At 41.9% G+C, this 23404-nt stretch overlaps 1 protein-coding gene across 4 annotated transcripts in view; it reads left to right on the forward strand.

Annotated features, from left to right (window-relative positions):
- The window catches only part of Adamts16 (ADAM metallopeptidase with thrombospondin type 1 motif 16), a 119432-nt gene that overhangs the window by 28492 nt on the left and 67536 nt on the right, over positions 1-23404 (forward strand). For 3 of the 4 annotated variants that reach the window (XR_015045399.1, XM_021180538.2, XM_085830965.1), the window contains exons 4-7: positions 14937-15198; positions 17930-18129; positions 20286-20369; positions 22577-22736. Coding sequence is in view for 3 of the 4 variants with exons in the window: in XM_021180538.2 (XP_021036197.1) it covers positions 14937-15198; positions 17930-18129; positions 20286-20369; positions 22577-22736 (706 nt within the window). In the remaining variant the exon portion in view is untranslated. Of the gene's footprint in view, positions 1-14936; positions 15199-17929; positions 18130-20285; positions 20370-22576; positions 22737-23404 lie in introns of those variants that run through there. The other variant, XM_085830967.1, reaches the window with a different exon arrangement.

The following is a 23404-nucleotide window of genomic DNA, read 5'->3' on the forward strand; positions in this document are numbered from 1 at the left end:
CCCAATTGAGATGTTACCTCTATTGGTAGGCAAGTCTGGGGATGTTTTCTTGATTAATGATTGATGTGGGAGGTCCCAATCCACCATGGGATGTGCCTCCATGGGCATGCTGTGCTGGACTGTATGAGACAGCAGGCTGACGAGGCCATGGGGAGCAGAACAGTGAGCAGTGTTCCCACGTGTTCTCTACTTCACTTCCTGACTTAGTTCCTGCCCTGACTTCCCTAGACGATGGTCTATAAAGTGTGAGGTAAAATAAACCCTTGCCTCAGAGGAGAGGTGTCCACCTGGGAGGGCTCTGCCTGAGCAGGTGAGGGAGCCATCTTGGGTCCCGGATCCCTCAGAGACTAGTCTTCGAAGGTGAGTGTGCAGACTACAGAAGCTACACAGCTTCTGGGACAGGCCCTGTTTCAGGCCTTCATCTTTAGCCAGGAGGCTGGTCTGAACTCCAGATATCTGTGCACCTGCCCTGCAAGAGGAGAACTTGCCTGCAGAGAGTACTCTGACCACTGAGACTCAGGAGAGAGCTAGACTCCCAGATCTGCTTGATAGTGGCTAACAGAATCACAGGAGGAAAAAGCTCCAACCAGAGACAACTATAACAACTAATTCCAGAGATTACCAGGTGGAAAAATGCTAACGTAAGAATCTTACTAACCAAGAAACCAAGACCACTCACCATCATCAGAACCCAACACTCCCACCTCAGTCAGTCCTGGATACCCCAACACACCCTAAAAACAAGACTCGAATTTAAAATCATATCTCATGATGCTGGTAGAGGACATCAAGAAGGGCTTTAATAACTCACTTAAAGAAATACAGGAAAACACAACCAAATGGGTGATGGAATTGAACAAAACCATCCAAGACCTAAAAAGTGAAATAGAAACAATAAAGAAAACACAAAGTGAGGCAATGCTGGAGATAGAAACCCTAGGAAAGAAATCTGGAACCATAGATGGGAGCATCAGAAACAGAATACAAGAGATGGAAGAGAGAATCTCGGGTGCAGAAGATTCCATAGAGAACATGGGCACAACAATCAAAGAAAATGCAAAATGCAAAAAGATCCTAACTCAAAACATCGAGTAAATCCAGGACACAATGAGAAGACCAAACCTGCGGAAAATAGGAGTAGATGAGAATGAAGATTTTCAACTTAAAGAGCCAACAAATATCTTCAACAAAATTATAGATGAAAACTCCCCAAATCTAAAGAAAGAGATGCCCATGAACATACAAGAAGCATACAGAATTACAAATAGACTGGACCAGAAAAGAAATTCCTCCCGACACATAATAATCAGAATAACAAATGCAATAAATAATGATAGAATATTAAAAGCAGTAAGGGAAAAAGGTCAAGTAACATATAAAGGCAGGCCTATTAGAATTACACCAGACTTCTCACCAGAGACTATGAAAGCCAGAAGATCCTGGACAGATGTTATGCAAACCCTAAGAGAACACAAATGCCAGCCCAGGCTACTATACCCAACAAAACTCTCAATTACCACAGATGGAAAAACCAAAATGTTCCATGTTAAAACCAAATTCACACAATATCTTTCCATGAATCCAGCCCTTCAAAGGATTATAAAGGGAAAACACCAACACAAGGACAGAAACTACACCCTAGAAAAAGCAAGAAAGTAATCCTTCAACAAACCTAAAAGAAGACAGCTGCAAGAACAGAATCCCAACATTAACAACAAAAATAACAGGAAAAACAATTACTTTTGTAAAATTTCTCTTAACATCAATGGACTCAATTCCCCAATAAAAAGACATAGACTAATAGACTGGCTACACAAACAGGACCCAACATTTTGTTGCTTACAGGAAATTTACCTCAGGGAAAAGGACAGACACTACCTCAGAGTGAAAGGCTGGAAAACTATTTTCCAAGCAAATGGTATGAAGAAACAAGCTGGAGTGGCCATTCTAATATCGAATAAAATTGACTTCCAACCCAAAGTTATCAAAAAAGACAAGGAGGGGCACTTCATACTCATCAAAGTTAAAATCTACCAAGGTGAACTCTAAATCCTGAATATCTATGCTCCAAATTCAAGGGCAGCCACATTCATTAAGGAAACTTTAGTAAAGCTCAAAGTACACATAGCATATCACACAATAATAGTGGGAGACTTCAACACCCCACTCTCATCAATGGACAGATCCTGGAAACAGAAACTAAACATAGACAAATGGACACTAACAGAAGTTATGAAACAAAAGGATATACCTGCTTCTCAGTGCCACAGGGTACCAAAATTGACCATATAATTGGTTACAAAACAGGCCTCACAGATACAAAAATATTTAAATTATCCCAATCATCCTATCTGATCACCACAGACTAAGGCTGATCTTCAATAACAACATAAATAATAGAAAGCTGCCGGGCATGGTGGCGCATGCCTTTAATCCCAGCCCTTGGGAGGCAGAGGCAGGCAGATTTCTGAGTTCGAGGCCAGCCTGGTCTACAAAGTGAGTTCCAGGACAGCCAGGGCTACACAGAGAAACCCTGTCTTGAAAAACCAAAAAAAAAAGAAAGCCAACATTCACTGAACAACACTCTACTCAATGATTCCTTTGTCAAGGATGAAATAAAGAAAGAAATTAAAGACTTTTAGAGTTTAATGAAAATGAAGCCACACCATATCCAAACTTATGGGACACAATGAAGGCAGTCCTAAGAGGAAAACTCATAGCCTGGGTGCCTCCAAAAAGAAACTAGAGAGAGCATACAATAGCAGCCTGACAGCACACCTAGAAGCTCTAGAACTAAAGGAAGCATATTCACCCAAAAGGAGTAGACAGCAGGAAATAACCAAAATCAGGACTGAAACCAACCAAGTGGAAACAAAAGAACTATTCAAAGAATCAACCAAACCAGGAGCTGGTTCTTTGAGAAAATCAACAAAATAGATAAACCTTTAGCCAGACTAACTAGAGGGCACAGGGATAGTATTTTAATTAACAAAATCAAAAATGAAAAAGGAGACATAACAACAGAACCTGAGGAAATCCAAAACATCATCAGATCCTACTACAAAAGGCTATACTCAACAAGACTAGAAAACCTGGATGAAATGGACAACTTCCTAGACAGATACCAGGTACCAAAGTTAAATCAGGATCAGATTAACAATCCAAACAGTCCCATTTCTCCTAAAGAAATAGAAGTCGTCATCAATAGTCTACCAACCAACCAAATAAATAAATAAATAAATAAATAAATAAATAAATAAATAAAGCAAGCCAAGGACCAGATGGGTTTAGTGCAGAGTTCTATCAGACCTTCAAAGTAGACCTAATTCCAACTCTTCTCAAACTCTTCCACAAAATAGAAACAGAAGGTACTCTACCCAATTCATTCTATGAAGCAACAATTACTGTGATACCTAAACCACACAAAGATCCAACAAAGAAAGAGAACGTCAGACCAAATTCCCTTATGAATATCAATGCAAAAATACTCAATAAATACCTCACAAACCAAATCCAAGAACACATCAAAATGATCATCCATCATGACCAAGTAGGATTCATCCCAGGGATGCAGGGATGGTTTAATATATGGAAATCCATCAATGTAATCCACTATATAAACAAACTCAAAGACAATAACCACATGATCATCTCGTTAGATGCTGAGAAACCATTTGACAATATTCAACACCCCTTCATGATAAAAGTTTTAGAAAGATCAGGAATTCAAGGCCCATACCTAAACATAATAAAATCAATCTGCAGCAAACCAGTAGCCAACATCAAACTAAATGGAGAGAAACTTGAAGCAAGCCCACTAAAATCAGGGACTAGACTAGGCTGCCCACTTTCTTCCTACCTATTCAATAAAGTACTTGAAGTTCTAGCCGGAGCAATTTGACAACAAAAGGGCATCAAGGATATGCAAATTGGAAAGGAAGAAGTCAAAATATCACTGTTTGCAGATGATATGATAGGATATATAAGTGAACCCAAAAATTCCACCAGAGAACTCCTAAACCTGATAAACAGCTTCAGTGCAGTAGCTGGATATAAAATTAACTCAAATAAATCAATGACCTTTCTCTACACAAATGAAAAATGGACTCAGAAAGAAATTAGGGAAACAATACCCTTCACAATAGTCACAAATAATATAATATACCTTGCTGTGACTCTAACTAAGGAAGTGAAAGATCTGTATGATAAGAACTTCCAGCAATATTATTCTCAACAATAAAAGAACCTCTGGGGGAATCACTATGCCTGACCTCAAGCTGTACTACAGAGCAATTGTGATAAAAACTGCATGGTACTGGTACAATGACAGACAGGTAGACCAATAGAATATAATTGAAGACCCAGAAATGAATCCATGCACCTATGGTCACTTGATCTTTGACATGGGAGCTAAAACCATCCAGTGGAAAAAAGACAGCATTTTCAACAAATGGTGCTGGCACAACTGCTGGTTATCATGTATAAGAATGGGAATTGATCCATTCTTATCTCCTTGTACAAAGCTCAAGTCTAAGTGGATCAAAGACCTCCACATAAGACCAGAGACACTGAAATTTATACAGGAGAAAGTGGGGAAAAGCCTCGAAGATGTGGGCACAGGGGAAAAATTCCTAAACAGAACAGCAATGGCTTGTGCTGTAAAATCAAGAATTGACAAATGGGACCTCATAAAATTGCAAAGCTTCTGTAAGACAAAAGACACTGTCAATAAGACAAAAAGGTCACCAACAGATTGGGAAAGAATTTTAACCAATCCTAAATCTGATAGGGGACTAATGTCCAATATATACAAAGAGCTCAAGAAGATGAACTCCAGAAATTCAAATAACCCCATTAAAAATGGGGTTCAGAGCTAAACAAAGAATTCTCAACTGAGGAATACCAAATAGCTGAGAAGCACCTGAAAAAATGTTCAAAATCCTTAATCATCAGGGAAATGCAAATCAAAACAACCTTGAGATTCCACCAGTCAGAATCGCTAGGATCAAAAGTTCAGGTGACAGCAGATGCTGGCAAGGATGTGGAGAAAGAGGAACACTCCTCCATTGCTGGTGGGATTGCAAGCTTGTACAACCACTCTGGAAGTCAGTCTGGACGTTCCTCAGAAAATTGGACATAGTACTACCTGAAGGTCCAGTAATACCTCTCCTGGGCATATACCCAGAAGAAGTTCCAACCGGTAAGAAGGACACATGCTCTACTATGTTCATAGCAGCCTTATTTATAATAGTCAGAAGCTGGAAAGAAAGCAGATGTCCCTCAACAGAAGAATGGATACAGAAAAGGTGGTACATTTACACAATGGAGTACTACTCAGCTATTAAAAACAATGGATTTATGAAATTCTTGAACAAATGGATGTATCTGGAGGATATCATCCTTAGTGAGGTAACACAATCACAAAAGAAGTCATTAGATATGCACTCACTGATAAGTGGATATTAGCCCAGGAACATAGAACACCCAGGATACAATTTTCAAAACACAAGAAAATCAAGAAGAGTGAAGACCAATGGGTGGATACTTCATTCCTCCTTAGAATAGGGAACAAAATGCCCATGAAAGGAGTTACAGAGACAAAGTTTGTATCTAAGATGAAACTATCCCACCTGCGGATCCATCCCATAATCAGCCCCCAAACCCAGACACTATTGCATATGCCAGAAAGATTTTGCTGAAGGGACCCTGTTATAGCTTTCTTGTATGAGGCTATGCCAGTGCCTGGCAAATACAGAAGTGGATGCTCACAGTCATCTATAAGATGGAACACAGGGCCCCCAATGGAGAAGCTAGAGAAAGCACCCAAGAAGCTGAAGGGGTCTGCAACCCTATAGGTGGAACAACAATATGAACTAACTAGTACCCCTCGGACCTCATGTCTCTAGCTGCATACGTAGCAGAAGATGGCCTAGTCGGCCATCACTGGGAAGAGAGGTCCCTTGGTATTGCAAACTTTATATGCCCCAGTACAGGGGAATGCCAGGGCCAAGAAGCGGGAGTAGGTGGGTAGGGGAGCAGGGCGGGGGGGGGCGGGGGAGGGTGGAGGGTATAGGGAACTTTTGGGATAGCATTTGAAATGTATATAAAGAAAATATCTAATGTAAATAAATAAATAAATAAACCCTTTCATCCATGAGTTGCTTTGGTCACCGTGTTTGCAACTGCAAGAGAAGCAAACTAGATATTGCTTGCCTGTGTTTGGAAGGCTGCATTGAGAACTTTGACAATTGATAATTTATACCTAGGAAGAGCTTGAGTTCAAATGCACTATGAGGAAACCCAAGGGATATTTGGTAGGCATGAAAAATAATGTACCTAGTACATAACTATGCATGTACAGAGAATTTTTTTTTAAATGAGCAGTGATTGCAAATGGACTTTAACACAGTGGGCCCGGGGTTGGGGTCACCAACACATCAATCCTCCAGAACAGTATGCAGCCACTCAGATCTTCCATCAGAGGAACATGCTCTGTTAGTTTTCAAGACAGAACATAAATAATAGCCTGAGTTCCAAGTTTCTTTCTAAGCTAACTGCCCCCTTGCATCTCAGGGTGTATTCCTACACTCTTGCTGCCTTGGTGTCAGGGACAGATATGGCTTTTGGGTTATTTTCTAATTCTGTCCATTCATGGCATTTGAATACACATGGATTATTTCAGCCATGTTGACATCAGTTTTTTTTTTATCAACTTTTAAATCAACGCAGCTAGGACCTATGACAGTGGTTCTCCATGTTCCTAAGGCTATTCCCCTTTTAATGTAGTTCTCCATGTTCTGGCTACCCAACCATAGAATTATTTTCATTGCTACCTCACAACTGTAATTTGCTACTGTTATGAAATGTAAATTAATGTGTTTTCTGATTGTTTTAGGTGACCCCTGAGAAAGGGTCATTGAATCCCCCAAAAGGGTCGTGACCAACAGGTTGAAAACCATTGGCCTATATGCTACTATGCAGAAAATATTGTCTTGATGTACATTGTAAGCTAAGAGATGGAAATTATATTAATGATGATTCGTATAATGCCATGATAACATTTGTTATTGTAATGTTTGGGGTTTATTGTAGTGATGGGGAAACTGTCCAGGCTTGCCTTCTCTGTGGTCCCATGATTCAACCCTCAGGTGATATAACTGCCAAATAAATACCAAGGATGATACCAGGAGGGGCTTCCATGTTCATTCTCCATTTCCAACATGCTGCTGCCTCTTGGATAATGTCTATCTTTAAATATAACTTATAAACAACCAGCTATATTTAAAGATTTTATGATGGTATTATGCAACTCTTAAATAAAAGTGCCTCCAAACTGACTTCATGACAGTACATTAGAAAATCTTCTGGGCAGGCTCTAGCTGCTCACTTCAGAGCTGCATGTTTCCATCCAAGTCTCTTTTTCAGACCCTGTGAAGTTCTTGCAGTTGATAATTCAGTCTTTCTGTGGTATTGTTGTGCCAGGAGCCTTTGTGAACCCAAACAGCACCAAGGAGCCAATTTCGATATAATAGCATTAGGGTCTCTGAATTAGAAGCTGCAGCTTGTGCTTACTCATCATCAACCCATAAGACAGTTTGGTGAAGCTGCCACTCATCAGGGCAAGGGTTTATAGGAAATGGCAAGCAAGGGCTGGAGGTTTCTAACCTGGCAAGCATATAATTGGGGGTTTTGTTGTGGCCTTTAACATAATTGGCTGGTGCTGGGAGCCAAACCATAAGCTTAACTTCTGTTTTCCTCCTGGTTGATGGTTGTTAGGAAGTGAAGTGTCACGCTTGTGACCTAGAGGTACAGATTTGTTGGGGAATAACCTGGCAAACATGCCAGATGAAGGTCTTGTTGGAGGTGTTACCTGGACTCTGGTGCTAGGTACTGGTCTGTTAGTTCAAGTTTAACCTTATGTCAGGTTCTCTAAGATAGAGTCTTAACCCAAAATACCTGGTTTCTCAGTAGATACCCTTGTTACCACATATGGCTGTGCTGGAGTAGCCCCTTCCCAGAGCTCTGATCTTACCCCAACCTGTCTGTTTACCCTTCTACTTTGTCTCATTCTTGCTCCTTGCTCTTCTTGCTTCTCAGTCACCTAGTCCAGGCCAGTCCCTTCCTCTAAGCTTCTGCCCTCACTCCTGTGTGTGCCTAGGAACTTGCTCATTAAGAATAAGGCCAACTTGGTGGTAACAAGGGAATAGGGAGTGGAAAGGACAGGATGCAGGAGTCGCACAAACCTGAGCTCCCATCTGCTGTTATGCTGGCTCCTTCTGCAATGCTGAAACATTTCTTCATTCTTGAAATAGAAACACCAATTCTCACCTTATTTAATTGTTATATGGACAGAAATAGTAAATACATTGTAAAACTTAGTAGACTCCTCTCAGTCATGTGGAAGGCATCAAAGATAAAGTCACGTTTATATCTGTTTATTTTCACATATGTTATCTAGTTAAAAATAGAGAAAGTAAATGATTTACAAATTAATATTCTGCCTGGGAACAGATACAGAGAATGTTATGATTTGGGCTTACCTAAATGTTCTGGAATAAACCCATTGTCTGTATTCTACACCAAATATAATGTATGAACTAAAAATATTTACTCAGATGGTAGACCCAGTTTCTCCATCAAACCACTGATAGGCTACTTTTGCCTATAAGAGAGGTTTTTGTATACATAAGTGGAATTTTTAAACCTGAACTCCAAAATTTGACCATGTTCTGTCTTTCAGAAGGTACCACATCTCTGGTTGTCACTCACTTCAATAGTTGACACCCAGGACTGCACACATGCTACATAAGCGTATCCCACAACCAAGCCCCATTGACAATGCATTTCCTCTGGTCATGTTTATCTGGAAAGAAAAATGTTGTGCTGGTTATGTTCTGATATGAGCTCAAACTCACATGTAAAACAGCCTGTTCTTGGAGAGCAAGAACTAAAGGAGAAGAATTCAGCCCTAGCAAGTCACTCTAGCTTTGTTCTTTAGCCAGAATGCTACTTGGGATCACAAGCATCATTCCCCTCAAAGCTTCAGCTGTATATTAGGTCCCTTCTTCTAGTAGGTCAGAAAATATGTCAAGAAAGGCCTGAGCAGAGAACCTTAGTACTAAAAATTAGCAACATGAGATCTGCTTGAGTCTTAAGGACAATGCCTGGAGTGTTCCATGTTCATGGTATTTTGCTCTTGAAGCTACAATGTTGAACCTTTAAGACAAAAAGAGTAATACTTCCGAGTACCTAAGGATTGTGTAGATTCTAGAATGTTCTTGGAGAAGCCCTTGTGGACAGTGATTCATCACACTGTGTCTTTCAGTTGTCCAAAGAAATAACAATTCTTTGCCCTCTAGGGTTCCCAATGCCATAAAGCATATCCAAAACCGGAGCAGCTTCAGCTCTGAGATGAGCACTGCATAGCATAAGGGAAATTACCCAGAATTCAACAAAGTAATGCTGTTGTTAGCTCTTCTGGAGAAAAGCTCTATGGAGGTTTCCTTGGAAGGTGTGGGGTTACATGCCTCTAAGAATACTATCAATCAGCTAAAAGATGATACCCTACATGCAGACTTTTCTTCCTATGGGTTTCTTTCCCTTCCTCCTTCCTATGTCTCAGAAGTCATGCTCCAAGTGCTGAAGGTGTGTTACTCATCAGTAACACAAGAGTGTGAGAAACCTGGGCTTAGTCCTCTTCATTGCATTTAGTGACATGAGTAAGACCATAACTACTAAGATTAAACTTGAGCTAGAAACCTTGTCAAGGTGTCAAGTGTCAAAATAGTAGTGTTTCACACTTACAGACAAGCTATTGGAAAGTGTCCTAGAACAATATAGACCTGACTAAATCACAGAAACACTGAGACCCAGGTTTGTTTTAGGTTTACGATGACTGTGGCCCCTGTGAGCAGCACATCAGCCCATTGTCTGAGGCAACAGCATTGAGAAAGTGCAGAGCTTTAGCCAGGTATGATGGTAAGAGAAAAAGAATCCAACCCAAGATGCCTTGGGGAGAGGGCAAGCACTTGGGCTCATTTAGCTTTCACAATGACTTTGGCTGAATTTGTATTTTCAAACCATCATATGTCATCTTGGAACAAAACCGACTGTGGTTTGGAGCAGATGTGGCAAGTGATGGGCTGGTCTTGGGCCAGGTTCATTTTGATCCTAAAGTTATGAGGAAATAGTGAGCATTTGGGCTTTGATAAACGCTTGTTGGATGCTGAGGCTGTTGTGTTTCTGAAGTATCACTAAGGGCTTCTGAAATGAGTATAAAGTTTTGCCTCAGGTCATGCTTTTGAAGAGAAGAGACGTGTTCAGTTTAGCTCCCATTTGGGAGCTAAAGACTCCTAGTTTCATGCTGAACACAATCCTGTCTTCACCGTACCTCTGGGTAGACATCTCTCTTGGAAGGGCACATGTTGCCATCAGAGATGCACGTAGAGTCTGATCATTCTAGAACTCTATCACACTTTAGGAGAGGTGGCTCATGGGTTGGATATACAGTCATTTCCAAGTATGTTTGGTTCATGTAACAAACATTGATACATTATGTATCCATACCTATGTCTGTAGTCAGCAAGTGCACTGGACATAAAACTCATCTTCTAATCATGAATAGCAAGTATGACAGAGTGGATGCTCTGCGATGACACATTAACAATCCGCTCATGTGGCTTCAGGGTTCACACTTACAGACAAGCTATTGGAAAGTGTCCTAGAACAATATAGACCTGACTAAATCACAGAAACACTGAGACCCAGGTTTGTTTTAGGTTTACGATGACTGTGGCCCCTGTGAGCAGCACATCAGCCCATTGTCTGAGGCAACAGCATTGAGAAAGTGCAGAGCTTTGTAGCAGGCTTCAGGGTTACATGCCTGTGTCCTTCCCTCCCTTACGGGGACATCTGGAGACTGCTAAATTTCCAGTGACGATAAATGACAGGACTGGCCACCTGTGAGAGGTACAGGCTCTGGGAGGTATACACTCTTGGGAGATACCAACTTCTGCTGAAGCTTGGTTAATTATCCACCTTCTAATACCACTGGGAACAAGCATAGACAGGTATGCAGTAGATATTTTCCAAGTTGCCAAATTAATCCTCTTGGTTCAGTAAAAAAAAAACACTTGAACAGGGAGAAAACATTCATCTTTCATGATTTACCCATTCTTTTCCATAAGATATCATGTACACAAGTAGTAGAGTAACTTTTAAAAATATTTCCTCATCCACTGATTTTTCATTGTTACCAAAATTTTGTTTTACCAGTTAACTGTGCTCTACATGTCTAGTGAAATTGAAACTTATTTAAATATAAAATATCATAACCAAAAAGTTATTGATTAAACAAATATGTTGCTTGGATTCTTGGTTAGTAAAACTCCACACATTCCTCCTGCTGTCTCAGGAGGTCCACAATCAGGGTGGGAATTCTCTTAGCCTAATCACAGAGAACAGCTTGAACCTGGTGTTAATCTAGACACCCATCATAGAACACAAAGACTTCACACAAGGAACCTAGGAGTAGCCCTGAACAAAGTTGTGTGGAAGATGATTGTGGTGGTAGATGCTACGAGAATCAGGGCTCCAGGGGGACTGAGGAACTATTAAGAAACCCTGGAGTCACCAGAAGAGAATCTGAGATCATAGTGGGTGAAGGAAAGAACATTTTGTTCTTTGTTTCATTAGCCCAGCCATCTTTCTTGACTCTTCACTAGACTGTTTTGCAATATACTGCTAGATTTTTCAAAAGGTAACTATCTTTGTGTCTACCCACTTAGATGATAAAATGTCAAGGAGAGGCTGAACAAATCATCAAAGTTCACACAGTAAATAAATGTTAGAGCCACAAAATAAAAGCTTGGGAGCCGACCCCTGTCTTTCTGGAGAGGCAGAGGAATGTCTGTGCTGGGTCATAAGGAGTAGAGGGTCTTTTATTCTAAGGGGTATTTCTAGAAAGCAAGGGATTATTCTCAAATGAGAACGTTTGCAAATGTGAGTTCCTTATTCAACTTTAATATTTACACATACTGGTTTGTAGTGAAAATGTTCATTTCTTTAAAAAGGCAGAAATATAAGAGAGAATGTGTCATTTTAATCCCAGGAGTAGGATTCAAATTGTCCCCAGCAGCTGACTATGATTTGCCTTGTGCTCTCACAAAGGTGTGCTTTTGCCAGTTGCAGGTAGTTTCTGTGATTATGTGATGTTTGGAATTTTGAGAAATTTTCAGAGGGTATGTAAAGGCTAGATCCCCAAGAGACGGGTTGGTCTTTGTTGGTGGATTGTTGGTTGGTTGCTGTTGGTTGTAATTGATAGCAGTTTGCTAAGTAGACATGAAAAAAGAAATAAAAAGAAATTAGATATTGATGTCCCTAGTAGCAGTAGGGACATCCTAATATCGATGTCTTAATAGGAGTAGTCTAATGATGTGAACCCTTTCCCTCTATCCTTTTTACTCTCTTATCCAGTGTTAGGGGGTTCAAAGGGTAGAAGAAGAGGGGGTTGGAGAAGGGTGGAATTAAAAAGAACCCACAAAGAAGCCAAACGTCTGGCTACACTGGATGCCTTCAATAACATGGAAAACCAATCAGAATAGTACACGGAGCTCAACACCTCTGTGATACTTCTGGGTCCACTAAAATACCACAAGAATGAAACTCAGCTGGCCAGGGCTGCAATGGAATTCCAAACTTGGCTGTTCCCAGGTAGAACTACAAAATAGAGGTCTCTTTCAGCTGGAAGTTCCAGAAGGCCGAAATTGTTTCTCAGGGGTGGTAGCCCATTCTTGCTCTGCCTGGTTCAGATTAGACATTGAAAGTCTTGCCACCTCCCAGACCTTGGTGGAATCTGGGCCCCAGGAGGCCAACCCCCCATGGTCCTGATGGCTTCACTGATAATTTAACCAAGTTTTCCTTTGTTTAGGTCTGCTTCCCCAACAGTTCTGTGGCTAATGCTTAACTTCCCTTGTGTGAGAAGCCAGGGCTTTCTGTCAGACCTCCCACACCAAATCCCCATTCCCTACAACTAAAATTGGCCTGCTCCCAATATCTAGAGAATGTTTCTCCATGCCTGTCAACCAAGCCTGTGTAAATCTTAAAACTCAGTGGACAGCCTGGCAGCACATTTAATGGGCATCAGTGTGAGAGACTCCCTACCCCTAGCTGGCCGTGAAAATGGATCATCAGCTCCTGAAATCACAGACAAGCTTATCCAGGTGTCCATGTCATCCTATGTACTGGATCTTCAAAATAAGCTTGAATAACAACAGCAGAGTCACAGTGCAAATTTCCCACATACCAAGGCAAGGTAGAAGGCATTTCGAATATTTTTCAGTGGCCATGAACCTTAATGAGATTTTTCTTTCTGTCACCTTCCATTCTCCCACCAGTGAGTGGTAACTCTTCCTGTGAGGACCTTTTGAAATACTGACTGAACCTACTTCTACTTTTCTTTCCATCCATACCTATTGTATACAGCTGCTTTCCTGATTTTTTTCAGATCATTTCTTCACTGCTCCTGATTTTTTGTGTGTGTGTTGTCTGTGTACCTTGCAACTTTTCCGAATTTGTTCATCCTAATATTTTTGATGGACTCTGAGACTTTTCTCTGTATAGCTTTTGGTAATGAGCGTTGAGTAGGCAAAGGGGACACTGAGGCCACTGTGAGCCACGTAGCAAGGTGTTCTTCTCCTGTCCCATTTAAATGTCCTTGACTTCTTTCTCTTGCTTGATGGCTCTGTATAAGATTGCCAATGATTTCCTGAATACGAGTGCTAAGATGGCCCCAGCCTTACTGCAGATCACAGTGCACATATGGTTATATCATTTCTTCAATGAGAATAGTGACACTAGGTTGGTGTTTGAATATTGCCATTATTATGTCAATGTTTATTCTTTCACGTCTAACCTGTTCAGTGATTCCATCCTAAAAGGACATTGCATCTTCTCCAGTGCCTTTCCTGCATCTGTGTGATGGACATGCTTTTGACACAAAGTTATTAATTGGTATATATACTGAGCCATCCTTGGGTCTGGGGTACCTCACTGGACTGTGGTGAATAATCTTTCCAGCATGCTCTGTTTGTCAATACAAAAGCATGCTTACAAGAAATATTTGGCAGGGACCGTCAAGGCGTACGTCGTAGGGCTGAGCGATGTATTTATAATCTTGACATGCTGGCTGGCCATGGAGCATGCCTTCTGGGTGTGACCCTGAGTCTTCTCTTTCAACTGTTTGTCCACATTCTTACTGATAGCTGTACTATCAGACTTCAAGTCTTTGCCATTCTAAAGGGTTAAAAATAGTCTCTCAGTTTGTCTCCTCAACATATCTTAAAGGTTATTTTTCTTATTCAATTATGCTATATAGGCATTTTATTGTTTTCATAAAAAAACACTTCTCTCTTGTTTTCTATAATATCTTATTTAGGAAGATTTTCCTATGCTCTAAAGGAAGGCTTCATGACTTTTTCTAGATTAATTCTGTTAACATATTTTCTGGAATGTATCGCATGCTATTAAAAATTTGAAGTTCATTAGAATAGACATTTGGAAATTATTAGGATTTTAATTTCTTCCCTCTACTGAGACCACCTGCTAATATCAATATCTAACCCTATGCACATGGTTTCTCCAGTCCCAAGTAATTGTGGCTTAAACTCCCTGCCTTGGCTGTGTTGTGAGCCTCATCTGCCCTGTCATCTCTAAGTCAGGTTGTATGCTCCTGGCAAGATAGAGATGAGGAGTCTTATGTAGGGACCTTGTTACACTGCCTCCTAGGCCCAGGCTATTGAGCCCTTCTCTCACCAGGTTCCAGAGGCGAAGCAGCCATATTGGAGGAGAAATGACAGCAAATCTAGGGTGGAGAACCAGTGCCATTGCTATTTTTGTTAGATCATGGCATTTTTCTCTCTCCCTCTCCTTTTCTCCAGTTAGGCATGATAAGAACAAAAGACACTGATTACTTCTTGAAGCCACTGCCTCCACACCTAACAAGCAAACTGAACAGATCTGCACAGGGCGACTCCCCCTCCCATGTTCTATACAAGAGATCTACAGAGCGCCAGGCTCCTAGAGAAAACGAAGTCCTGATGATCACCAGGAAGCGAGATCTGGGAAGACAACACCTGCACCATGACAACTTCCATCTTGGCCCCTCACAAAAGCAGCATTTCTGTGGAAGACGCAAGAAATGTATGTAAGGGAGATTTTGTGTATTTAATGACTTGCATAATTAGATGGGATACTGGGACAATTTGAATTTATTGAAAGCACGTCTTCTGAGGAGGTGAGATGTTCTGTTGATGCTGCTATGGAGGTGACTCTGGTGGTAGTCTCATATCTCTCGTGGGTGGTAGATGAATGTGGCAGACGAGTTTTTAAAAAGCTTGTCCTTGCAGATTAAATGACACACTTCTCAGAAGTATAGAACCTGCCAGACATCTAAAAAAAAAAAAAAAAAGCAAGCCCTGGCATCCCCCTGTTCCCCAGTAACTCTATACTTGAGGTTTAGACATATTAAAGCTCACATACTTTTCCTGCTGAAGTAACTTATTTTTATGCATATTTGAAGCTTGACACCACTGCATCAAAGAGGCAAGAGCATGAAAGTACTCACCTGCAATTTGTCAGCAAGGCTTTGGAGAGTCTTGTTCTGATTCACAAGCAAGGGTCCTTGTTTGCATATAATGTAGCTCTCCCTATCTAGGAAACCACAGTTCTCTGGAGTCCCTATTTGCCTGAGTGCCCAGGTACTATCTGATTAGCTCTTCTCAGAGAGCAGAAACGAAGCCTAGGCCTCTAGTCCCAGCCTTCTCTGCCTCTGATAGTGGTCTTATCTGCCCCATGGAAGCAGAAGGGAGAACCTGGCAGGTGCTCTGTGGATTTGGGTGAATCTTAGGGAACGGGTCAATGCCCTGATACTCAATGAAGAAGTGAGTGTCACCGAGGTATCAGAGCCTGTGCAGTGTCTGAACCCATCTTATTTCAGGAACAAAATACAAGGGCTGTGTTCAGACAGAACTGGAGATCTCAGATTGAGTCCAACTCAATGGGATGTGTCTTTTGCTTACTTGGCTTCTTGTGGGATGGGTCCTGGTTTTGTCAGTATGGTCCTGTTCTTCTAAGTGGGTCTCACTCCTACAAAGGCTCTATTAGAATACCTGTGTGCAAAGACCCTGAGTGTGTTCTCCGCACTCCCTGAGGCATCTGCCGGAAACAAGTGACCAATGCAGACAATATGTTAAAGCGGATGCTGAAACTGGAGCTACGGTTGAGGTTGATGAAGGGAATATTGGAATGTCATCATCTCAGCCATGGGCATGCACTGATGTGGGGTTACCTGGACTGGTGTTTTCAGGGCACTCGGAAAGCACTGACCTGAGGCACATGTTGTGTTTGCTCTAAGAGCTTCTAAGAGCTCTGGCCAGTCTGATATAGCTTCCAGGACTTCCTGCCCATGTACCCAGCCCTGGGGATACAATTGCCAGGCCTATTGCTACAGCCTCCTTTTGCTATGCCAACATTTTCCCACCACTTGGGGTTAAGACCAAAGGATCTGAGACCACACCACACACATCTGAATTCCTTTCTAACACTTTCTAGATAAGAGCCAGCAGTTGTCTTCATTTACTGCCCTGCCTCAGGTCCCACAGCATCTCGTACAGTAGCTCATATAGAGGCCTAATGAGTGACCCAGGACAGCTCCTAAGTGCTAGGGCGTGCATGCATCTGCAAGTTACAATGCTAATACAGCTTCAGTCAGCCTTGGCAAGGACTTGCTTAGGTTTGAGTAACAGGTTATGTTCTCCTCAGATGTAATAAACACTTGAGATGGGAACCTTTACCTATGTCATCCTATCTTGAGTTGTGGAATACTTGTGTGTACACATAATGAACTACCCTGGGGTGGATTCCGAATCTGAACAGGGAATTCATTATTGCCCACGTGCCTGTTCATGTATCCTTGGGGTGATCCTCGAGAATGTTCTCAGGGTGTGTAGGTTTCAGGTTGACTTGTCACAAGGATATAAGATGGGATTTCTACTTGTGCTTCACGTCTAAACTAAGATAGTGTTGGATATTGGATCGCTTCTGGATTCAGTTTTTAATCCCAACTGACCAACAAACCAAAAGAGTTAAAGTGCTTTGGCTGTGAACACCAATCAAGTAGGGAGATGTATGTTCACAGCTGGTCCAGTGGGAGTTTCATGTCACCAGGTGGCGATTGAAGTATACCTCCCCACAAAATGATCCTGTGTTTTCCTAGCCACCCTTCTAGAGTTAATTGTTTTTGATAGAGTGTTAACTTTCCACGAGGGCAGAGAACAGACTGCTCTATAATTAAATCTGCTAAGTATTCAGGGAAGTTTGTTAGAATGTGTAGCACCCACTGAGTGCAGCTGCCACCAATGGTGGATGATTGACTGGGAAGAGTACTGGAAAGCTAGCTCCATCCAGACACCAGTGTCAACTATGACAGAAACATTAGCCAGTGCCGATGGCTGTGCTGTTGGCCCTGTGATGTTTGCTACTCTGTCAAGGTGTGAGGAGTCCTGCTCTGCAAGTCCCTGTGCCCTTGGTCCTAGGATGCTCATTTTAGATGCTAGGGTTCATTTCTCATTTTAAATCAGGACAAAAGAATTCCAAGTTAGTTCTGGAAATGGTTTCCAAGATACCCAGATTGTACGAACATCATATAAATAGAGAAGGTGACTAAAACATGTCTTGTATTCTAAAAGCTGGGCAGTTCTGTGTTCTTCTAACATGAGAATCCTATTGCTATGCTTCAGTGTCTTTATGTAGCCCAAGCTTTCATGAAATTCAGGATCGCCTTACTCAGCACAAGCAGACACTTCTGTAGAATCAGCTATGCCTCTGGTTTTGTGGGTTTGCTTTAGCTTGCTCTCTACATGTTCCTCCATAGACATGCCCCAGCCTCCCAACGATGACCTCTACATCTTGCCTGATGAGTACAATCCCAGTTCCCGACACAAGCGCTCGCTCTGGAAATCCCACAGAAATGAAGAGTTGAATGTGGAGACACTGGTGGTGGTTGACAGAAAGATGATGCAAAGCCACGGCCATGAAAACATTACGACCTATGTCCTCACCATTCTCAACATGGTAGGGCTGGTGTTTGTGTGTGTGTGTGTGTGTTTGTGTGTGCACTTGAGTGTGTACGTGTGTGTGTGCATGTAAGCATGTATGTTTGTGTCTGTGTGTGTCTCTCTATGTGTGTGCACCTGTGTGTATATGTGTATGTGCCAGTGTGTGTCCCAGTATGTGTCTGCCTGTGTGTGTGCTTGTGTGTGTGCATGTAAGTGTGCATCTGCTTGTATATATCTGTGCATGTGTGTCTGTCTGTGTATGGTGTGTGTGTTTATGTGATCATGTGTCCTTGTGTACATTATATGTATATGTTAATTTGTATGCTTATTCATGTGTGTATTTGTATGTATGTATCTCTGTGCATATGACGTGTGCTTCTTTCCTCATTTGTGTAGCTGAGTCTTAGTATAAGAAACTCTCATTTTACTAATTTCCAATCAAAAGGTGAATTTTTAGAATGTTGGCGAATGAAATAGGGAGAAACTAATTAGATCATCATTGCAACTTAATTTGTTTCTGAGACATTTAGGGCTCACTGATATCTTCACACACTAGAAATCTCACTGGGATATTGATACACTTTGATGCAACAAAACTTTATCAGATTAACATACAATGTGAGGTGCAGATAACACAATGTGAGGTACAGATAACACAATGTGAGGAGCAGATAGTATTAATCTGAGGAGCAGATAATGTAATGTTAGGTGCAGATAATCCAATGTGAGGAGCAGGTAATGTAATGTGAAGTGCAGATAACACTAGGTGAGAAGCAGATAATGCAACGTGAGATGCAGATAACACAATGTGAATTACAGATAACGCAAGGTGAGGTGCAGATAACACTAGGTGAGGATCAGGTAATGTAATGTGAGGTGTAGATAATGCAAAGTGAAATGCAGATAATGCATTGTTGGGTGCAGATAATGCCCATTGTTTTAGGAATGTTAATGTTCAGGTATTGAATCTAAGTTATCTGCAGAAACTGAAGAACTCTTATTTTGGAATATCTTCCCAGACGAAGCTGTCTTTGTATAAAGACAGGAGCGGTGCTCCGCACCTGCCACCTGTGGGACAAATCCTCATCACAGAGAAAAACTGAGGTGCCCACATGTCAGGAAAAGAGTTAACAACAGTGTTTAAAATGTATATTTTGACATCTGTAAACAGAGTAACCCAGATGAATCTGTGACTCCCCCCAAAGTACCCCAAATAGGTCTCATTCCCCCACAGTAACTCCAAATTCTCTCTCTCCATCAAGGAAATTCATTGTGTGTCTCTCCTCCCAGAGCACCTGGCTCTGAAGCTATACTCTGTGGAGTCTCGGGTCCCTGCATCTCTGATCAGTGGTAGCTGCCATTTGCCTGTATTCTGTAGAGGCATTCCAATATTTCCTTACCTTGGCAGCAAAGGGTTCTCTCAGGCCTCCATGGCTGCCACACTGACTCTACTCCTAATCCCTTTGTTTCTGCGTCTGGGTGCCCTGGTCCCCGGTGTTCATGCTGTCCACTCATTCTCTTGTTCCACCCCCACTCCTCCTTTCTGTTATGTCCTCCTGATTTTGCCCTGAGTGTCTCCCCTGTGGTTCTAGATGTCCTGTAGTGCACTTGGCATAAGCTTTTCCCACTGGGATGGAAATAATCCTTCTAGTAGCACACAGTGGCACAGGCTAGTGCTCAGAGGAAGCTGAAGATAATGGAGTGTGAGTTAAAGGCTCACTAGCCTACACAGCAAGGCTGTTGTGATGATGATGATGATGATGGTGATGATGGTGATGATGGAGGTGATGATAATGATGATGATGGTGGCAGTGGTGATGAGGAGGAGGAAGAAGAGGAGGAGGAGGAAGAGGAGGAGGAAGGGGAGGAGGAGGATTTTAAAAACCCATTTCTCCTTCCTGATAGCTAATAGGTGGACCTCCTCATCCTCCTCTGCCACCTCCTACTCAAACTTTAGCTGTAGACTTCCAAGTTTCCACATTTAGAGTTTCACATATCTTTACCATCTGAGAAATGTAAGGGGATGATACTCATCTAGCTCAGGCACTGAAGAACTAGGGTTTGCCCTGCCAGGCAAGAAGCTGGGCCATGACTAGCTGAGGATTCGCTCACAGCTAATGCAGGTGTTTTGTTTGTTTATTTGTTTGTTTGTTTGTTTATTTTCTGTTTCAGGTGTCTACCTTATTCAAGGATGGAACAATTGGGGGAAACATCAACATTGTCATTGTGGGACTCATTCTGCTGGAAGATGAACAGGTATTCCAGCTTCCAAAGCAGCGGCTCTCTTTCCCCTGGAGGAAAATGACTGTGAAAAGCTGCTTCTGGTTTTAATGCAATCGCTCTGTGTATTCTTCATTTCTCTCTTACTTGGGAAGAGAAAGATTTCATATTTTGTGTTTTAAATGACTCATTTCTTTTCATTTCTCATGGTGGTATGGTAGGTGTGGTGTGTGTGTTTATGTAGTGTGTTTGGTGTGTGTGTGTGTGTGTGTGTGTGTGTGTGTATGTATGAATGCATTACATGTGTCTATATGGTGTTTGTTTATCTCTGTGTGTGCCTGCATGTGTATGTTGTATGTGTACTGTAAGTATGGTAGGGAGCTGTGTGTGGTGTATGTATGTGTGTGTGTATGAGACAGACAGAGAGAGAGAGAGAGAGAGAGAGAGAGAGAGAGAACTATGTTGTGTAAGTGAGCTCACAAGGAAACAGAACAGAGAATGCATTTGTCATGAGACTGTGGGAAGAAAACACACTGACAGAATGAAGGACCAATGTGTCTTCAGACACCATGAGCTTTCTGTCTGTGCTTTGCAGAAGACCAACCATGTTTCTAGCATGGACGGTAAACTGTACCATACTGTGCTGTGCTGTGTTGTTTTACCCGATACCTCCTCCTTCCAAAAATCCCCACAATGTTCAGATATAGGCTTTTATTTTTTTTCTTGGAGATCCTGGAAGACATAACACATTTTCCTCACTGGACACTAATCTCAGTTAATGTTGTCTTGGTGGCAATGGGTGAAAAAGACCCTTTCCTCACAGGGTAGCCTCCTGTCACCCCACACAAATGCATGCTAAGCACCCCAAGGAGCTCCTCACAGTATCAGCAAAAGGGAAATCTTCATTAAAAATGGGCCCTACTTCTATTTCTCCTAGGCTGGTTACTGACTCAGCAAAGGCATGTGGGCTCAGGGCCTGAGCTAGACACCCAGCATCCACCCCTACCCTTGGTGACGTCTTCAGTGTCTCCTGGTAGCCACAGCGTTCTTGTTTATAAAGCCAGGAATGTTTTAGATGGAATCAGAGATGATTCATACCATCTGTGGGATGCCCCTTCTCCATGCAGGTGGGATGCAGCAGGGAGGGCTGTCTGGCCTGTCTAACCCCATTGTCTGCTCTGTGAGTGTGCAGCTGGGCAGGGAGGTTGCTGAACTAGCCAGGCTTCTCGGGTGACAGGTTAATTATTCCCTGCATTAAAACGTTCTTGCTTTGGAATTCATCCAAAATGCAAAGAATAAGCAAGGTTATCGTTTGATCGTACACCTGTGTTAACTTTAATTAACAACAGTTTCCTGGAAGTCACCAGCCGAGGAATGCAGGCGTGCTTGTGTGCTTATGCACAGCAGGTCGCTTAAGTGCATGGGACTCTGGGAAAACAAAATAAACATTTAAGGAGAAAATGTCTTGAGTGACTATGAGAGAACTCTTTTCAGTTGGGGTTAAAGCATTGAACAAGATAGCACTCTGAAACAGGGGCATGTAAACTGGTATTCTCTGATTACTGTTAGGACACTGTAGCAAACCTACAAGTGGGTCAATAATTCAATGCAACAGCTCTCACAGTGTTTCTGGCCCTCCTTCCTCCATCCCATGTAGTTCTAGACTTCATGCCCATAGTCCACTGCTGCACTTGACATGTATGGGTAAGGCTAATGGGATTCTATACTGTTTCATGATTAAAGTTTATCTAGAAATTGACCTTTTGGTGGAAACAAGTTTTCTCTGTAGAAAAGTTACTGGCTTAACATTGTTACATCAGGGTGAAAATGTTGTTCTTGGCTACAGTTGAATTCATTGCTGGGGAGATATTCTGTGTGTGTGTGTGTATCTTTGTGTATTGTATGAGCTACACACAAAAGATGCTATTTCAGCTACAATTTTATAAAGTGTTATTCAAAGATATTTTTTTAATGAAAGATTCCTACTAAGATGCTATTTTTCTTGGTCATTGAATCCAAGAATCCACCAAATACATTCCAATGGCTTGTGCACAAAAAGGTACATAAGTGACTTGTTTAATGAAGCCTTTGGGATGTTAAAGCATCATATGTACCTCTTATCATGTGCCTTCTGGGTTCATCTTTGCATTTTAAATTTTCACTAAGAATAGCCTGCTGTGTTGAGAATGGCTGTAGCATGCTTTCTCTACATGTCTGTGGGTGTCTTGGCCTCTCTTGCCTAGCCAGGGCTGGCGATTAGTCACCATGCAGACCACACGTTAACCAGCTTCTGTCAGTGGCAATCTGGATTGATGGGGAAAGATGGAACTCGTCATGACCACGCCATCTTACTGACTGGTCTGGACATATGTTCCTGGAAGAATGAGCCCTGTGACACATTGGGTAAGATTCTCCAGTGTGATTTGCAGGGATGTGGGGGAAGGGTCACCATGTAGTTACCATCATCACCACCAGTAGCTTTCTTGTATGTGATGTGTCAACTGGTGTGTAGCAAGAACAAGGACCCCAGTCCCTGCCTCTTCTCGTGTAATAATTGCCCTTTCCCATGTCTCCTGCCACTGCAAACGGGACAGGGAGATTCAAGCTGTCTCATAATGTCACAAGAGTAATGGATTCATTAATATTGATGGTGACACTACAGTAATACTCTACTCTCCATTTCCACGTTTCTCTATAAAGACCTGACCATCAGCAGTTCGGCTATGTTTTAAATGTTCACAGAGTGAGGTGCTTTGGCAATTTTTTAAATGGCCAAAGAATGTGCTACTATTTAGGACTCCACAGAGACTCTTTTCTTTTTACTCTATTCGTCTCCCAAGTTCAGAGGGGTTTATTTTTAATATAGAAGCTGCCAGAGAGGATCCAGTATAGCAGAAGTTAACTCTGTTTCTCAATAAGGCATTATGAGCCTAGCCCTCAGTGGGGCTTGGAGGACATATATTTTACCCACCCTGGCCAGCGTGGCTTACAGTGTCTGGACAGCTTAAAGACTGTGCTTCCTCCAGAGGTCTGGAAGTATTCTCTATGTCAGGCACCAAATACCTCCACAA

Source organism: Mus caroli, unplaced genomic scaffold, assembly GCF_978045245.1.
Source record: "Mus caroli unplaced genomic scaffold, Mus_caroli_1 scaffold_15, whole genome shotgun sequence".
NCBI lineage: Eukaryota > Metazoa > Chordata > Mammalia > Rodentia > Muridae > Mus > Mus caroli.